Source organism: Mustela erminea, chromosome 11, assembly GCF_009829155.1.
Source record: "Mustela erminea isolate mMusErm1 chromosome 11, mMusErm1.Pri, whole genome shotgun sequence".
Classification (NCBI taxonomy): domain Eukaryota; kingdom Metazoa; phylum Chordata; class Mammalia; order Carnivora; family Mustelidae; genus Mustela; species Mustela erminea.
Window position 1 is genome coordinate 21,742,792 of NC_045624.1, and position 16,993 is coordinate 21,759,784.

The window sequence follows — 16,993 nt, forward strand, 5'->3', positions numbered from 1 at the left end:
CATCCCTCTTCCCGCGCTCAGACAGCAGCCGGCGGGGACCCGCGCAAAGCACAAAAGGCTTCCGCAGCTGGCGTCCCCCGTTGCCTGTGGCAACCATTGAGCGGCGCTTCGCTCTCCCTTGACCCCGCAATGGCAGAGTAAACAGGGCCTCCATTGGCTGGCCGGAGAAAGAAGGCCAATCGGAGTAGAGGTTGTAAGGAGGCGGCCGAGAGAGGTTGTTGGGGGGTGGGTAGGAAGCTAGGGTTAGAGGCTACCGGTGAGGCTAGAATCCCAGCGTGGTCGTTTGGAGCAGATATGTCTGTCCGGAGGCACATTGGGAATCCTGAGGTGAGGGCCAGGTCCGGATCGGAGAGCCGGAGGGGGCGGGCGCACCGGAAAAGGCTCCACGTGGCCGGGGAAGAGCAGCTAGCGACTTCCGCTGGCCGGAAGGCGGGAAGCGGCCGGCGTGAGGAGGGGTCTGGAGAGCGCAGGGAGGCGGGGCGGGCCCGGGGGACTCGGAGCTGAGGCCGGGATCCGGTGCGGGAGAGGCCGCTCTCCCGCACATGCTCCCTGAGCGCTGGCGGTTGTCGCCCAGAGCCGCGAAGTGCGCGAGGACACAGCCCCTTCCCTCAAAGGGCTTCCAGTCTAGGCGCGGCAGTTACATAAAATAATGAACTCCTGAATGAACGCCCGGAACACGGAAGGAGCAAAATCAGGAGCAACCATCATTTCTGATTATGGGGATGCAGAAGAGTAGGAATAAGCAGATCAAGCCATTTGGAAAGGACGCAGAATTTGACCTTAGTTTACCCTCTAACCGATAGGACCTTGAACTTGGTTCCGCCTGTAGTGCCCCGCGGTATTTGTGGTCCCTTAGTTTCAACAAATGTTGACTGGACTCTTACATGGCAGCAGGTGCTAGCACAGAGTAAGACAAGGCATTCGCCCGTTAGTAAGTTCAGTCTAGGGAGGGAGACTTGGAAACCATTTGGATACAGCGTGGTTGGGGAACAGGATGCGAGAGCACAGAGACGAGTGAGGGAAGCGTCGGTCCTGGCCATGGTCTGAAATGGCGAGGTGACTGGGAGTGGACAGTTCCCTGTAGAGAAGCTGGAGTCAAGTCTGGAAGGGTCTTCCGGGCCTTTATACCGAACAGGAGTTGCAAATTATTTCATTTCATGGTGGTTGGCTATGAGCTATGCGGAGAAAGTTGTGAGGCTCTGCAGGGCAATACCAGGATCAAATATAATCTCTATCATGAAGGTGGGGGAGATAGGTGAGGAGAGTGGCCGTTTGCCCCATATTTATCTTGCCTGCTGGACTGAATTTGAGAAGCTTTTGAGGATCTTTCAGTAACTGAGTGATGTGGTCAGATTTGCATTTTAGGCAGACGGCTGTTAGCCACATCGTGGAGTTGAGGAGGCCAGGAGAGGGGTAGGCAGATGGGTTAGGTGGTATTTACCATATAGATCTAAAGGAACGTCATGGAACATGGGACAGAAATGAGAAATATTTAGGTAGTTAAATCATTAAGACTTCATGGTTAGCTTTGAGAAATGAGAGTGGAATGGATGACTTAGTTTCCCAGCTTGGGCTACTCAGCAGTGCCCATGCCATTGATGAGATCAGGAATGTGGGAGAGAGAGGAGTGTAGGGGACCAGAGCTGGGATGCTCTGTGTGGTCATACATTTGTGTCCTAGAGGAAGATGTCCAACTTCCTTGTTTTAGTGGAGCACATTTTCCAGTAATTTCTTGGAAAAAAGTGCATGAGAAATAACCATTTTTTATTTCTTTCTAAAATGCTAAGCATGTCTGAAAACGTTATTCTGCCTTCACATTTATTTGCTTGCAAGTTTGGTGGAGTATAGAATTCTTAGTTGGAAACCATCAGCATTTTGAAAACATGGCATTATAGTTTTCTAGCATCCACCGTTGCTGTGGAGAAGTCCAGAGCCATGCTCTACCTTTGTACTTGACTTGATTTTTCCTTTTTGGAAGCTTGTAGAATTTTCTCTATGTTAACAGTGTTGTGTTTCACAAAGATACTCCTTGCTGTGGGTCTCTTCACTCGTTTTGGTAGACACCAGAATTCATGTCTTTATATGCTGTGAAATTCTGCTGAATTATTTTGTTGTTGACTTCACCCTCCTATTTTCTCCATTCTCTCTCTTATTTATTTATTTATTTGACAGAGAGAAAGAGGTCACAAGTAGGCAAAGAGGCAGGCAGAGAGAAAGGCGGAAGCAGGCTCCCCGCGGAGCAGAGAGCCCCATGTGGGGCTCAATCCCAGAACTCTGAGATCAGCAGAGGCCTAACCCATTGAGCCACCCAGGCCCCCCTCCATTCTCTCTCTCTTTTTTTTTTTTAAAGATTTTATTTATTTGACAGAGAGAGATCACAAGTAGGCAGAGAGAGAGGAAGGGAAGCAGGCTCCCTGCTGAGCAGAGAGCCCGATGCGGGCCTCGATCCGAGGACCCTGAGATCATGACCTGAGCGGAAGGCAGCAGCTTAACCCACTGAGCCACCCAGGCGCCCGCATTCTCTCTTTCTTAAATTAATTATTTTCATGTCGCTTCTATAAGACTGGTTCTCTAATTTTCTTAAATTTTATTTCCTGTTTTCCACATCTTTATCTTAGTCTTTTTGCTCTCTTTGGGAGATTTGTTTATTTAACTTTATCTTCTAATCCTATTTAATTTCTGCTGTTGTGTTCTTAATTCTTAAGACCTGTTTTGGGCTCTGATGTCCTTTTACAAAAATTTTATTTTGAAATAATGATAGATTCATAGGAAGTTGCAAAAATAGTATAGTCCCATGTACCTTCACCCAGTTTCCCCATTGATTATATTTTATGTAAGTATAATACAATATCAAAGCCATAAATTTGTACAATTTGACATTTGTACAATGTGTATATTATTCTAGGCTATTTTTTCACATGTGTAGGCTTAATATAATCAAGGTATCACATGTTTAGATTTATAATCAAAATACAGAACTATTCTGTCACCACAAATAGCTCCCTCATACTGTCCCTTCCTAGTCATTTCCATTTCCTCTACCTCACCATCCTAGCCCCTGGCAACCACTAATGTGTTCTCCATTTCTGTAATTTTGTCATTAGGAATGTTACATAAATGGAATCACATGATATGTGACCTTTTGAGATTGGCTTTTTTCACTCAGAATAATGTCCTTGAGACACACCCAAATTGTGGCCTATAGCAGTAGTACATTCCTTTTGTTGCTGATTAGTATTCTGTGGTGTGTATTTATAACAGTTTGTTTAACCATTCAACTATTATAGGATATTTTGGTTGTTTGCAGTTTGGGGCTATTCTGAATAAACATATGAACTTTTGGGTACAGCTGTTTGTGTGGATGTTTATTTTCATTTCTCTGGGATAGATGCCTAGGAGTATAGTTTCTAGGTTGTATGTGAGCTTACATTTAGTTTTTTAGAAAGTACCAAACTATTTTCCAGAGTGAACTGTACCATTTTACATTCTCATCACCGGTGAATGAGAGATGAGTTTCTGTACATTCTTGACAACATCTGGTATTGTCAGTATTTTTTATTTTAGTTTAGTTTTTTGTGGGGTTTTTTGTGTGTGTTTTTTTTGTTTGTTTGTTTGTCTTTAGGGAGGGAGAGAGGAGGAGGGAAGGAGGGACTGAGGTTGAGGGAGAGAGAATCTCAAGCGGGCTCCGCACCAAGCACAGAACCCAGTGTGGGACTTGATCTGATAACCCTGAGATCATAACCTAAGCCAGAATCAAGAGTTGGACTGAGTCACCCAGATGCCCCTATTTTAGTTGTGTGTGTGTGTGTTTTTTTAAAGATTTATTTATTTATTTATTTGACAGAGAGAAAGAGAGAGAGAGCATAAGCAAGGGAGCAGCTGGCAGAGAGAGAGGAGAAGCAGGCCCCCAAGGATTAGGGAGCCTGACACCGGTCTCTATCCCAGGACCCCGGGATCATGACCGGAGCTAAAGGCAGTTCCTTAACCAACTAAGCCACACAGGCGCCCCATAGTTGTTTTAATGGGTATACTGTGACATCTCATAATGGTCTGAACTTGTATTTCCCCAATGGATACTGAGGTTGAATGTCTTAAATTTTTTCATGTGCTTATTTGCCATTCATATATCTTCTTCAACAGAATATCTCTTTGTATCTTTTTCCTAATTTCTAATTGGATTTTTTTTACTGTTGTTTTGGTCTGTGACTATATAAATATAAATTATTGCCAAAGCAGTGATCATTATGGTTATATTTGCTTTCTTATTATTTTTTGTTTTTCTTGGAGTTCCTATCTACCTTTATTTTTATTCTGTATTATTCCTAAATTTTTATAAATAATGTAGGAAAATTTTCCTCCATCACAACGTATCATTTGTTTCCAGTTATCTTTTCCAAAATGTTCTCTGTGCATTTGTGTGTGTGTATATGTGTGTGTATGTAGAGAGTTTTATTTTGCAGTTTTCTTTTACCTAAGTGTTAACAACATCATATATATGGCTTTTTTACTTACTCTTTGCACTTAACAATAAGTCTTGGAAATCTTTCCACGTCAGACAAATAAAGGTCAACTTAATTTTTTTTTTTTTTAAAGATTTTATTTATTTATTTGACAGACAGAGATCACAAGTAGGCAGAGAGGCAGGCAGAGAGAGAGAGAGAGAGGAGGAAGCAGGCTCCCTGCAGAGCAGAGAGCCCGATGTAGGGCTCGATCCTAGGACCCTGGGATCATGACCTGAGCCGAAGGCAGAGGCTTTAACCCACTGAGCCACCCAGGTGCCCCTCAACTTAATTTTTTTTAACGATTTTATTTATTTGTTTGACAGAGAGAGATCACAAGTAGATGGAGAGAGAGGCAGGCAGAGAGAGAGAGAGAGAGAGAGGGAAGCAGGCTCCCCACTGAGCAGAGAGCCCGATGCGGAACTTGATCCCAGGACCCTGAGATCGTGACCTGAGCCGAAGGCAGTGGTTTAACCCATTGAGCCACCCAGGCGCCCCTCTTTTTCTTTTTTTTTTAAAGATTTTATTTATTTACTTGATACACAGAGAAGTCACAAGTAGGCAGAGAAAGAGGGGGGAAGCAGGCTCTCCGCTGAGCAGAGAGCCTGATGTGGGGACTCGATCCCAGGACCCTGAGATCATGACCTGAGCCAGAGGCAGAGGCTTAACCCACTGAGCCATCCAGGTGCCCTGAGAGGAACTTTCTGACGGTGAGCCTAATTACAGGAAGATCTCACTGGGCCATGGTTTGGGCAACTATCCTCCCAAATCTGTACCTTCAGCTCTTTCCTCTTAGGCTGGTGATTGTCCTCAGAGAATTCCTTCAGTCTCCTGAAGTAAAAGCCTATCTGAATTCCTGGAGGAATTAGGGCTAGGAGCTAAATCTCAACATTAGTATGCATCATTCACTTAATACCCCTATTTTCAGTAATGATATCTCTGCCTTTCTCTGTCTATAGACCTCCCAGTCCAGAAATCCTTCTCAGGGAATAAATCTATAGAGAGCTACCATGGGGGGGGGAGGGGCAGTCACCCAGTAGCGCGCAGGGAACAGGAATTTGGAGATCAAGTTGCTTCTCAATCAGCCTTCAAACGATCTTCCTTTTTTGAGCCACTCCTTCTGCTCCCCATTTCTGGAGGTGCTTGAGGCTTGTCAATTCCTAAGACTTTTAAGAATTGTTCTTGGCTTTCCCTTTGACTTTCTTGAATCAGTCAAGTCATTTTCACTGTTGATCCGCTTTCTAGAATTCAAAAATCTATTGCTGTCACTTCTCCCACTCTCTGGTTTTTTGAGCTTTATGTCCTTAAAATAGAAGACAAAATTGAGGTTTTGGAAGGAAGTGAAATTAAATGCATGTGTTCAATATGCTGTCTTCATCCAGTAGTTCATGATCTGTAATTATTTTATTTGTAATCTATAATTATTTATTTATTTCTGGCATACTTACAAGAACATAAACTAGGGTCCTTGTATGCATTGTCCCATTTACTGCCTGGCATGCAGTAAACATCTGTTGAATGAGTAAATGAATATATGCCTGAGCTGGGAGAAGAAGTCAGGCCATGGTTCCCTATTTGGATATCAAGCATATAAATGGAATTAAACCTAAGTGTTTGGCTCTCAGAGAACCTATAGATTGAGAAGGTGGAATCCTGGGGATCACAGTGTTTAAGCAGCTGACAGAAATGATCCTTGTGTCATTGGAGAATCGGGAGAGCGATATCCCTGAAGCCAAGGGAGTGGAAACTAAAGAAGGTGGGGCTATATACCAGTGTCAAATGGTACCGAAAGGTCGAGTGCGTTAAATAATGGAAAGTCAGCATTATATTCAGCAATTAAGGGCTCTCTGATGCTGGCTAGCTACCAGAGGAACCATAGTAGAATGTTGGGGACAGTAGCCATGTTGCAATGGACTGAGGAATAGCCAGAAGGCATTCCAGTTATATATTAGAATATGTATTCTGCTTATATATTGACTTATCATGAATCACCCCATGTTTAGTGACTTAAAATAATAGTCATTTTATTATGATCTCTATGGTTCTGAGGGTTGACCTGGCTCAGCTAGGTGCTTCTTCTTTGGGATCTCATATGGTTTTGCAGGCAGACAGAAGCTAGGGCTAGAGTTTTCTTGAAGGCTTCTTCATGGCTGTTGTTACAGTCTGTTGGCAAGGACCTCAGTTGGGGCTATCAACCATACCACCTACAAATGGCCTTTTCTATGTGGCTTGGCCTTCCTGACAACATTGTAGTTGAGTTCCAAGAACAAGTATCCCAGGAGAACCAGGTAGAAACATATTGTCTTTTATGATCTCGCCTCAGAAGTCATAAGGCAGCACTTTAATCATAGTCACAAGCCCATCCAGATTCAAGCGTGGGTGTGGGGGTGCGGGGGAAAAAAGGGGACATTGGCCCACCCCACCATGGGAGGAGTTTCAACATCACAGTATAAGTGAGATGGGAAATTCTGTTGCAAACGTCTTGAAAAACACAATCAGCCATACAGAGTAGTTGCTAACAAAATGGGGTTGCTACATGTGCAAACAGGGTCAATCAAGATTGGTGTTTGAGATCAGTAGAATTGGACCAGATTAAAACTGCCATTAAAGGGCGCCTGGGTGGCTCAGTGGGTTAAGCCGCTGCCTTCGGCTCAGGTCATGATCTCAGGGTCCTGGGATCGAGTCCCACATCGGGCTCTCTGCTCAGCAGGGAGCCTGCTTCCTTCTCTCTCTCTCTGCCTGCCTCTCAGTGTACTTGTAATTTCTCTCTGTCAAATAAATAAATAAAATCTTTTAAAAAAAAAAAAAAACTGCCATTAAAAAAAATGCTCTCTTTTCAAAGACCTGTATTAAATGTGAGATTGCCTTAAATGAGACTCTTTTCAAGATTGAATTCATTTCCTTCTTTTTAGGGACCCCCTGTCTATTCAAAGGAGATAAGTAGGGAAATTCTGAGCAATAATGGTATTTTTTAAAGTCCTTTAAAAGTAAATCTTATTATATATGTTGCAGTTGAAATACAACCAACCTTGTGAGTTTCATTTTGAGAGAGGTGGGAAGTCAGAAAAGCTCATTCATGTTTGAACAATTTGAGATTCAAACAATCTCACTCATTTTTTAGTGATTTGCTTTCAGAAAAATCCCATTGTTGACTTCTCATTCTTCTCCCCTCTCCAACATCTATGCATTCATAGAGCCCAGTCTTTCTTTGCATGTATTAGTAATTGGCCAAAATACTCTTGCAATGATGTGGCTCATAGCTCAGTATTTTTGGTACCTTCCATTGTCCTCAGGACCTCCTCCAAACCCTCAGTCTACATTCAGGCTTTTCTACTTCGAGTCTGCATGTCCACGTCCCACCATAAGCACAGGATTTCATATACCCATGGTTCTTAACCATTTTTGGGTTATAAACCTTCTTGAAAATGTAGTGAAAATCTCAGACCCCTTCACCAGATGAATGCACATTCACAAAATTTTCATAGTTTAATAGGACTCATGGGCCATCTAAAACCCACTGGTGGATCTGGTATCCAGAGCCCCTGGAACAAGTGGAAGTGGGCAAGCTCTAGAGACAGACTACCCAGTTTCATTCCAGGTCCCACCCTTCTCACCAGCTGACTAACCTCGGGAAGTCACTCCATCTCTGTGTCCCATTTCCCAATATGTAGAATGAAGATAATACTAAAATCTACATCAGGAGTGGTTGTGAGGATTAAATGAGATAATGTAGGTAAAATGCTTAGTCAAGTTCCTGATGACATGGTTAAGTGCTCAGCAAATGTTAGCAGGGATTATCTCCATTGTTTCTGTTGTACCTTCTCTAGCAAATCGAACAATGTGGGGTTCTTTCAACATGCTTTTAAAGTGGCTTTACTGCTCTAATTTTCTCCACTTGGAATACTTTTTCCATCCTTCCCCCTTGGCTTTATCCATAGAAGTTCAACCCTTAAAACCCAGTCCCAGTGCCATTTCTTCCACAAAGTCTCGCACCCCCAACCCCCCCAACCCCCATAAGTGGGTTCCTAGGGCATCCCGCTGTGCTATTCAAGGCTCAGAGCCAATGCATCCATTAGGCAGTCCTTACTGCTCACACTGGTGGGAGGCCCTGCAGCAGGTACAGAGATCCAAGAGGTCAAGCCATGTCCCAAGTGCAGGAAGTGAGGAGTGTAATTCGTACAAAGTGCTGTGACCATCTGGGCAGGGAAGAGACTTCCATCTGGCTGGGACCTTCAAAGGAGTCTGCTTGGAAGATACATCTATGCTGGGTCTTGAAAGACAAGTAGAAGTGATGGATGGCATGGATAGACAAAAAAGACATTATCTTTGGACCCTTTCTAGGGATCTAAACCCTCAAAGGATCTTTGACATTTTTCATTGCTCACTGATAATACCACAGACATGAACTTTCTTAGCCTCCTCCATCCCCCCGACGAACTTCATCATGATTACCTATCTGATATCTTTATGTTAAATACATATCCAAAGCAGAACCTTCCACCTGGGCTCTGGGCCTCATCTTTTCCTGCTCCCTCCTCTCCATTTCCAACCCCTCCTATCTAGCCTCTAAACATCCTTAAATCTCTCCTTTCTTCCAAAACAAAACAAAGCAACAACAAAAACTAATTCCTTAGCAACTCTCAAGATAAAAAAAAAAAAGGCCATCTGGCTACTATCTTCTTTCCTCCCTCCCCGTCTCATACAACCTGCTGTTTTTGCTTCTGCTTCTGTCAATTTGCTATAACCTCAAACACCAGGGTCGTCAACAATGTCCTGCTTTGTTCAATCCAAATTTGCTTTGTTATTCTCATACTTGACCTGCATTCTTGCTGGCTTGTTCATGTTTGACCTCTTGTTCTCGGACTTGACAGCATTGATCACTCTTGATCACTCCCTTCTTCCTGAAACTCTTCTTTAGTTTTCGTGACCCACTTTCTTCTGGCCTCTCATGAGTCTCATGCATGGTGCTTTTTTCTACCTGACCTTAAGTGCTGGGGTTTTTCTTCTCCGTCTTACACAACCTCTGAGGGTGATTTTGTCTATTCGTATGGCTTCCTCTGCTTCCTATATGCCAACAACCCCCAAGTCCTTTTCTGCAACCCCAGATTTCCCTCCTGATCTCAGACCCAAACAGCCAGCCCACCACTTCCATTTTGAATGACCTACAGACATCGCACACTTAACATGCCTCAATAGGAAAAACATAATGTTTTTTTCAATATATGCTTCCCCTTTAAGTCCCTTTTTTGGGGAATGATAATCACTGTCATCCCCTGTTACACCAGTCAGTTTTCAATCATATGATTTTACGTCTTTAAAAGATTTCTTGAAACTGTCTCTTCTTTGTCATCTCTACTGTCACTCCCTTAGCACCGCAGACGTTTCTTAGAACTACCACCCCTTAACTTATCTTTGTGCCTCTATCCTTGATGGCGGCGATCCCATTAGTTCTCCAGAATGCTGCCAGTGTGAGATTTCTAGAATGGAAGGATGATCCCATCACTTCTCCTTAAACTGTCTTCAATGACTCCCCAATCATCTGTACTGGGGTTTTTCAACTTTGGCACCAGTAGCATTTGGGGCCAGCTCCTTCTTTGCCGTAGGGGACTTCCCTGTCATTGTGGGAAGTTTGGCAGCCTCCCCGTTCTCTACTCAGTGGATACCAGTAGCACCTCCACCACCACCCCCAGTTCTGACAACCTAGAATATCTGCAGACATTGACAATTGTCCCCAGGAGCAGGGGGAGCAAAATTGCCATTTAAGAACTAGTCAACTACAGGAAAAAAAAAATCTGGGTTTCTTAGCGTGGATACAAGGCCCTTGAGAAACTGCCCTCCCTGCCTCTTCAGTCTCATCTGACCCCATGCTGCCCCCTGTGCCCTGGGTCCACCCAGAAACCCTGCTGCTTCCACCCACTACTCCTTTAGCTTGACTGATTTTCTTGGCCATCAGATTTCGGCCCAGAAGTCACCGCTCAGGACATGGTTCTTGACTCTTTTAGTCAGGATCGGGAACTGATTCCGCAAGCTCCTGTCCCCTGCTTCCCTCTCCTTTTCATCATGCAAAGTGGGGTTTCTCTTTGTTGGTTTATCTTCCTTCCCAGCACCACTGAGAACTGGATGGCTGTGGTCCTCAGTGCAGGAGCTCACTCCTCCAGTTAATGTTGCCTGAATGGTTAGTGCTCAATAAGGCTTTGTTGAATGAATGAATAGTCCTTGAAACAGCTTCTTTCCTCAGCTCTTTCACTTTCTACTATTCCATCATGTTTATGTAATTTAAAGAAGCCAGTTGGTCAGTAGGTCAAGAAATAGTCACCCCCCACAAAGCAAGAATTTTAAGGAAAAAAGTATGGCAGTTCCATAAAAGCTATGGCAGTCTGCTTAGAGTGAAGCACAGTTGTACGTTGTAGTTGGCACTAGAAAGTCAGGAACAAGAAGTGGTCCAAAATGGGAAAATGGAAAAGAGACACTGCATTTTTCTACTGCAGCATATGGATTTCTCATTAGTCTCTGTAAGGGAAAACCGGGGGCGGGAAGGGCCCAGCGACTGCAGCTGTCCACACTCTCTCCCCCATCATTCTGCTGCCACCACACCTGGTCCCAGGAGACACCCTCACTTCTTAGCTATGTTGGCTTAGGTATGGATAAATCCCCTTGGTTCAGCACAGACTAGCCTGGAGTTTTTCAAAAGACACTTTGCTAGGAAACTAGTGGAAAACAAAACTAAACAAAAGTAAAAACAGGAAATAGCATATAGAAATGATGAAAGTACAGAGTACCAAACAAAAATAAAATTAAAGAAAATCCCTTAGCCTAAGATAATGGAATTCTACTATTAGCTTTTCTTGACTCAGTTTACCAGATACGTGATTTTCCTGGCTTTTTAGTTTGCATTTTTGGGTTTTTTTGGTTTGTTTTGCTATGATATTGTTTTCCTCTGGGGGGATCTTATTCTAAAGTTCCCCTTTTCAGTCTTTAGATATTTCCCTTCTCTCACTTAAGAATCTTCTGTTTTCATCTAGGAAGGAGTTGGAATCGATGTCAGAGTCAGTTTCTCTTAAAGACAGCAGTTTGCTGGTCAGAGGGAGACTGAAGTTTTCCAGTCTTTCTCTAGGGATAAAATAGCTCAGGGGTTACACGCATGCGCGCACACACACACAGATATGTGAGGCCCAGTGCTAAGTGTTCACTTGCCTGGAGTGAAATGGAAAACACAGACAATGTCATGAGTTTTTTAATAACACTTAAAGACCAATCTTTTTATTCTGGGATTTTTTTTTCTTTCTTACATTTTAGGTATTAAAACATCAGATGGTGGTTATGAATTTTGTGCTTTCTTTTTAATGTCCTTTCTTGGCAAAATTAAATGTTGATTTTTCTCTGTAGGTGCCCCCAGTTTTAAAAAAATTCTTCCTGGTCTCTGAAATCTAAAACGCTGGCCAGCAGGACATGCTGTAGCTAACTACGTTTTCAAGAGCAGATGATTCGGGTTTTAAAGTTTGGTGTTCTCCACACGGTTTTTTCTTCTTCTTTCTTTCAGCTGGTAGAGCAAGCGACTCTTAATCTCAGGGTCATGAGTTCAAGCCCCACATTGGGTATAGAGATTACTTAAAAAAATAAATAAATAAGGGCACCTGGGTGGCTCAGTCATTAAGCGTCTGCTTTCGGCTCAGGTCATGATCCCGAGGCTGGGATCGAACCCCACATCGGGCTCCCTGATCGGCAAGAAGCCTGCTTCTCCCTCTCCCACTCCCCCTGCTTGTGTTCCTTCTCTCACTATCTCTCTGTCTAAGTAATTAATTACAGTAATTAAAAATAATAATAATAAAGTTTGGTATTCTCTTCCAAGGAACCAGGGGATTATTATAAGATACTATAAGATTTTATTTATTTATTTGCCAGAGAGAGAGAGAGAGAGGGAGAGTTCAGCAGGCAGAGGGAGAAGCAGGCTCCCCACTGAGCAGGGAGCCCAGTGCGGGGCTAGATCCCAGGACCCTGGGATCATAATCTGAGCCAAAGGAAGTTAGTTATTTAACCAACTGAGCCACCCAGGCGCCTCTATACTCTGCATTCTAGATACTCATTTGTTGACTGCCTATCAGCAAATGTGTCCGCTGTGTACTAGGTTCTGGATGAATACAGATTTGAGGAAATCTAGAGGAAATCTAGAGAAGCAGCTCAGGTTGCTTCTGAGGGATACAGGGATACAGGGTACTCTGGGAGCCACAGAGAAGAAATGCCTGATTCCACCTTGGGTAAGTTTGTGGTCAAACTTACAGTGGAAGTAAGTTTCTACCTAAGGGCAAGTCAAGGAAAGGCATTCTAGGCAGACATTTGTTAAGCCTGGAGACTAAAGTGAGCGCCGCAAGTTAGGGGAGCTCTCGGGCAACATCAATAAGGGAACACGTGCAAGAGGGGCGGAAGATGAAGCCAGAAGTGTATTGGCCAGTTTCAGTTTCCTATTCCACAGCTGCCTGTGACTGAGCAAATGATGTTCTTTCTTGTAGGCCAGGAAAAGGCCCAAGCAAGAAAGCTGTATCTTGAAGTGTCAATTCACCAGCCTTCCCTCACTTTGATGGCTTTCACCAATACCCCTGAAACTTAATATGCATAAATGTCTTGTGCTTGGACTTTGAGTTCACTCCCAGAGTACAGGACAATAGCCATTTTTGGATGACCACAAACTTACCCTGGGCCGTGAGGAGCCTCAGCTGCCCCAAGAGTGGACACCATTGTAGTGACATCTGTGGAACCTCAGACCCCAGGCAAGCAGCAGGGAGGACTGCCAAACTGGGTCCTGGCCTGGCAGCATCTGGGCACAGTGCGCAGGTCTGGGTCCAAGTGCTACTTTTCAGGGAAGAGATGGATAAAATCTGGAGGGTGTCCAGGGGCAATGGCCTAGAAATCATCATACAAAGAGTAAAACTAAAAAGAAGGGTGAGAGAGCTGCCTTTAGTTATTTTCACAGATTTCTTGAGGCAGGAGTGGAGGGGGGGTGTCTTATTCTGGGTTGTGACAGTGGATTGGATGGAACTTAGAGGGAGACTAATTTGGCTCAATGTCAGAAATCATCTTTAAGAGTTTTTCTTCACCCCCACCCCCAAATTACTCGTGCTATGAGATTATTTGGACCAAAAAATAAATAAATAAATAAATAAATATTTTGATAGAAACAAGATAACCATCTTCACCTGTGGAAATGTTGTCGTGAAGAGTTCTTGACTGAAGGGACAGTTGGACCTCTAGAGCTCCTTTCTTCTTTAAATTTGATGAAATTTTATCATCCGTTCTATTTTTTAAATATATGATTCTTTCCTGCCTTTGTCACCCTTACTTTTATATTAACTCAGTTAATTGTGAATTTTCTTAATTTTTAGTATCTGACCAAAAGAATACCACAGAATCCACGGTATCAGCATATCAAGTCAAGACTGGATACTGGTGAGTAAATATTAGAAAATTAAAACTTAAAAAAAAAAATCCAATAACAAATTACTGTCAAGAAGCAGGCTGTTATTCCTGCTGTCAGTCAAAGCTCAAGGTCACATTCCAGTCCCATGGCCTTCCAGGTTCACGCTCTGTCTTTGAAAGCTTTTTTTTTTTCCTTCAGATTATCAGTAAAAATTTCTATTTACATAACTTAGCTTCTTATAAATTGCAAAACTGATAAAAACCTTGTTCAATAAATTACAAGGCTGAGGCTAAATAAATACCCCTAAATAAATAAATAAGTAAACAAACAAACCTCTCTTTTGAAACACTTCAAGTATATTCCTTTAAACTTGGAATAATAGATAGTATCTGTATACACTTGTTCAATTCAGTACTTGCTGAGTACCAACTACATGCAAAGTTATAGACATAGAAAGATGAGTGTAAATTGTGAATTTTGTGGTCAAAGAGCTTAACCACTCCCCGGGTCCCTAGTGGATTTGTAGGCTTTTGAGATTTTGATTTATTTGTTTCGTTTTTCAACCATTCAAAGTCCTTTGTGGCAAATCCATTCTATTGGGAAGGTTTTGCTAGTGGATTGGGGCACCACATGCCTTTGGCAATGCTGAGTTTGCCACGGGTAACCTGAGGACAACCAAGAAGATATAGACAAGATATTGACTTGGTTTGAATCTCCTTCATTTTGTCTTTCCCTTCCTCCAGTCTCCTTCGAAATTACTGTCTTCCATTATGCAAGCTTGCTCATATAAAATGAACTTCAATTGAATGTTTTAAATGAACCACCTTTGCAGATACAATTTCTTGGGACCTTTCTTTCAAACATTTCCAAGCTGTATAGATATTTATCCTTGCAAATATCCTGCTTGACAGTAGGTAGAAAATTTTATCTCCGTTTTTGAGGAGGAGGAAATTGTGACACAGAGATTGTGTCATTTACTTCAAGTTCAATGAAAGGAGACAGAACAAGGGTTTGAATGCAGGGTGCAGAAGTCAGTGGTACATCAGGAGACCTGGTGTGAAGCCTGGCCACTGTCTCTTCAGCCAGCTGCCCCAGCTTTTCCCTGAGCCTCATTCCTTGTACCACAAATGCCTTCAATTCCTCCATCTCTACCTGCCCCCCCACCCCCTTAACTGTAACTGTGACCCACTCCTCTGGAATAAGCTATTCTGTGAAGGAAGCACTTTGGTTAAAAATGCTATATATTTTTTCTGAGGGGTCCAGATAACATTTAAAAGGCAACTATAAAGGAATGCATTTCTTTTAGAACCTTCTTAAAATGAAAATTTTTTAAGAGCTGAGGTTTATTTCAGATATATAGGTTTGTCTGTATCTTCATAGATTTTTCTCCTGGAAATTGAATTGGGATTTGTGAATAAAAACCCATTTCTTTCCCTTCCATTCCTCAATTCCTAACTAAAATTTGACTTAATAATAAATAGTACCTGAAATTAATTTCCTCTTTTTTTTTTTAAATTGAGATACTGAAATCTGCTTTTTGTAATTCATAGTAATTGCCGATAGCCTTTTATATCCCCAGATTTTTAAAGTAGTGTTTTGCTAATTAAACTTTTTATTTTGAAGTAATTATGGATTCACAATTTTAAGAAATCATGGAGAAAGTTCCCATGTACCCTTTACCCAGTTTCCCATAGTAACATCTTATGGAAACTATATAGTATAATAACCATGATACTGACATTGACACATCCAAGTCTAAATTCAGAACATTTCCAGCACTGCAGGGATCCCTCATGTTGTCCTTTTAAAGGCATATCCGCTTTCTACCCTCACCCTCTCCTTAACCCCTGACAACTACTAATCTGTTCTTCAATTATATGATTTTGTCATTTCACAGATGCTATATAAATGGAACCATACAATATGCAACTTTTTTTTTTTAATTGGCTTTGCACCCTGCATAATTCTGTGGGGATTCCTTAACGTTGTTGCATTTATTAGTTGATACTTTTTAATTTATTGAGTAGTATTCCCATGGTATGGAAGTGCCACAGTTTAACCATTTATCTGTTCAAGGAGGTCTGGATTGTTTCCACTTTTTAACTCTTACAAATACAGGTGCTATAAACATTCATGTTTTGATTTTTGTGTGAATATAAGTCTTCATTTCTCCCAGATAAATGCCCAGAAGTCCAATTACTGGGTGAGATGATAGTTGCATTTGCAGTTTTTTAAGGAACTGCCAAACTGTTTTCCAGAGTAGCTAGACCATTTTACCTTCTTCCCAGCAATGAATGAATGCTCCAGTTTCCCAACATCCTAACCAGCATTTGGTGGTGTCACCATTTTTAATTTTAGCTATTCCGCTAGCTGAATAGTGGCATATCACTGCCATTTTGATGTGTGTTTCCCTGATGGCTAATGATGTTAAACAGCTCTTCATGTACTTATTTGCCATCTGTATATCTGACTCAGTGAAGTATCTCTTCATGTCTTTTGCCTGTGTTCTGATTGGACTGTTTGCTTTTTAACTTGAATGTGGAGTGTTCTTTATAGATTTGAGCTACTGATCCTTTGTTGTTTGCAAATATTTTCTCCAGTCTACAGCTTGTCTTTTCATTTTCCTGGCAGGGTCTTTGAAGAGCCTAAGTTTTTAATTGTGGTGAAGTCCTGTATATCAGGCTTCCTTTTCTGGATCATGCTTTTGCTGTCAAGTCTAAGAATTCTTTGCCAAGACTAGATCCCAGAAATTTTCTATCGAAGTTTTTTCCTAAAAGTTTTATAGTTTCAGGTTTTACACTTAAGTCAACAATACACTTTGATAAAATAAATCGAAAAAATAAGAAACAAAAAAAGAGAGAGAACCTGGGTCACTCATTTGGTTAAGCTTCTGCCTTTGGCTCAGGTCATGATCCCAGAGTCCTGGGATTGAGTCCTGCACAGGGCTTCCTGCTCAGTGGGGAGCCTGCTTCTCCCTCTCCCTCTGCTCCTCACCTCTGCTCCTGCTCTTGCTCGCTCACTCTCAAATAAATATATAATAAAAATACAAAAAGAGAAAACAAAACATTTTGAGGTGATTACT

The 16,993-nt window shown here is 42.3% G+C and overlaps 1 protein-coding gene across 1 annotated transcript in view; it reads left to right on the forward strand.

The window, feature by feature from the left end:
* The first annotated feature begins 34 nt into the window (after window positions 1-34).
* CEP41 (centrosomal protein 41) overlaps window positions 35-16,993 on the forward strand; it is a 46,330-nt gene continuing 29,371 nt past the window's right edge. Inside the window, exons 1-2 of the mRNA XM_032305228.1 lie at window positions 35-327; window positions 13,877-13,940. Of these exons, the coding sequence (XP_032161119.1) occupies window positions 295-327; window positions 13,877-13,940 (97 nt within the window). The 5' untranslated portion in view covers window positions 35-294. The remainder of the gene's footprint in view (window positions 328-13,876; window positions 13,941-16,993) is intronic.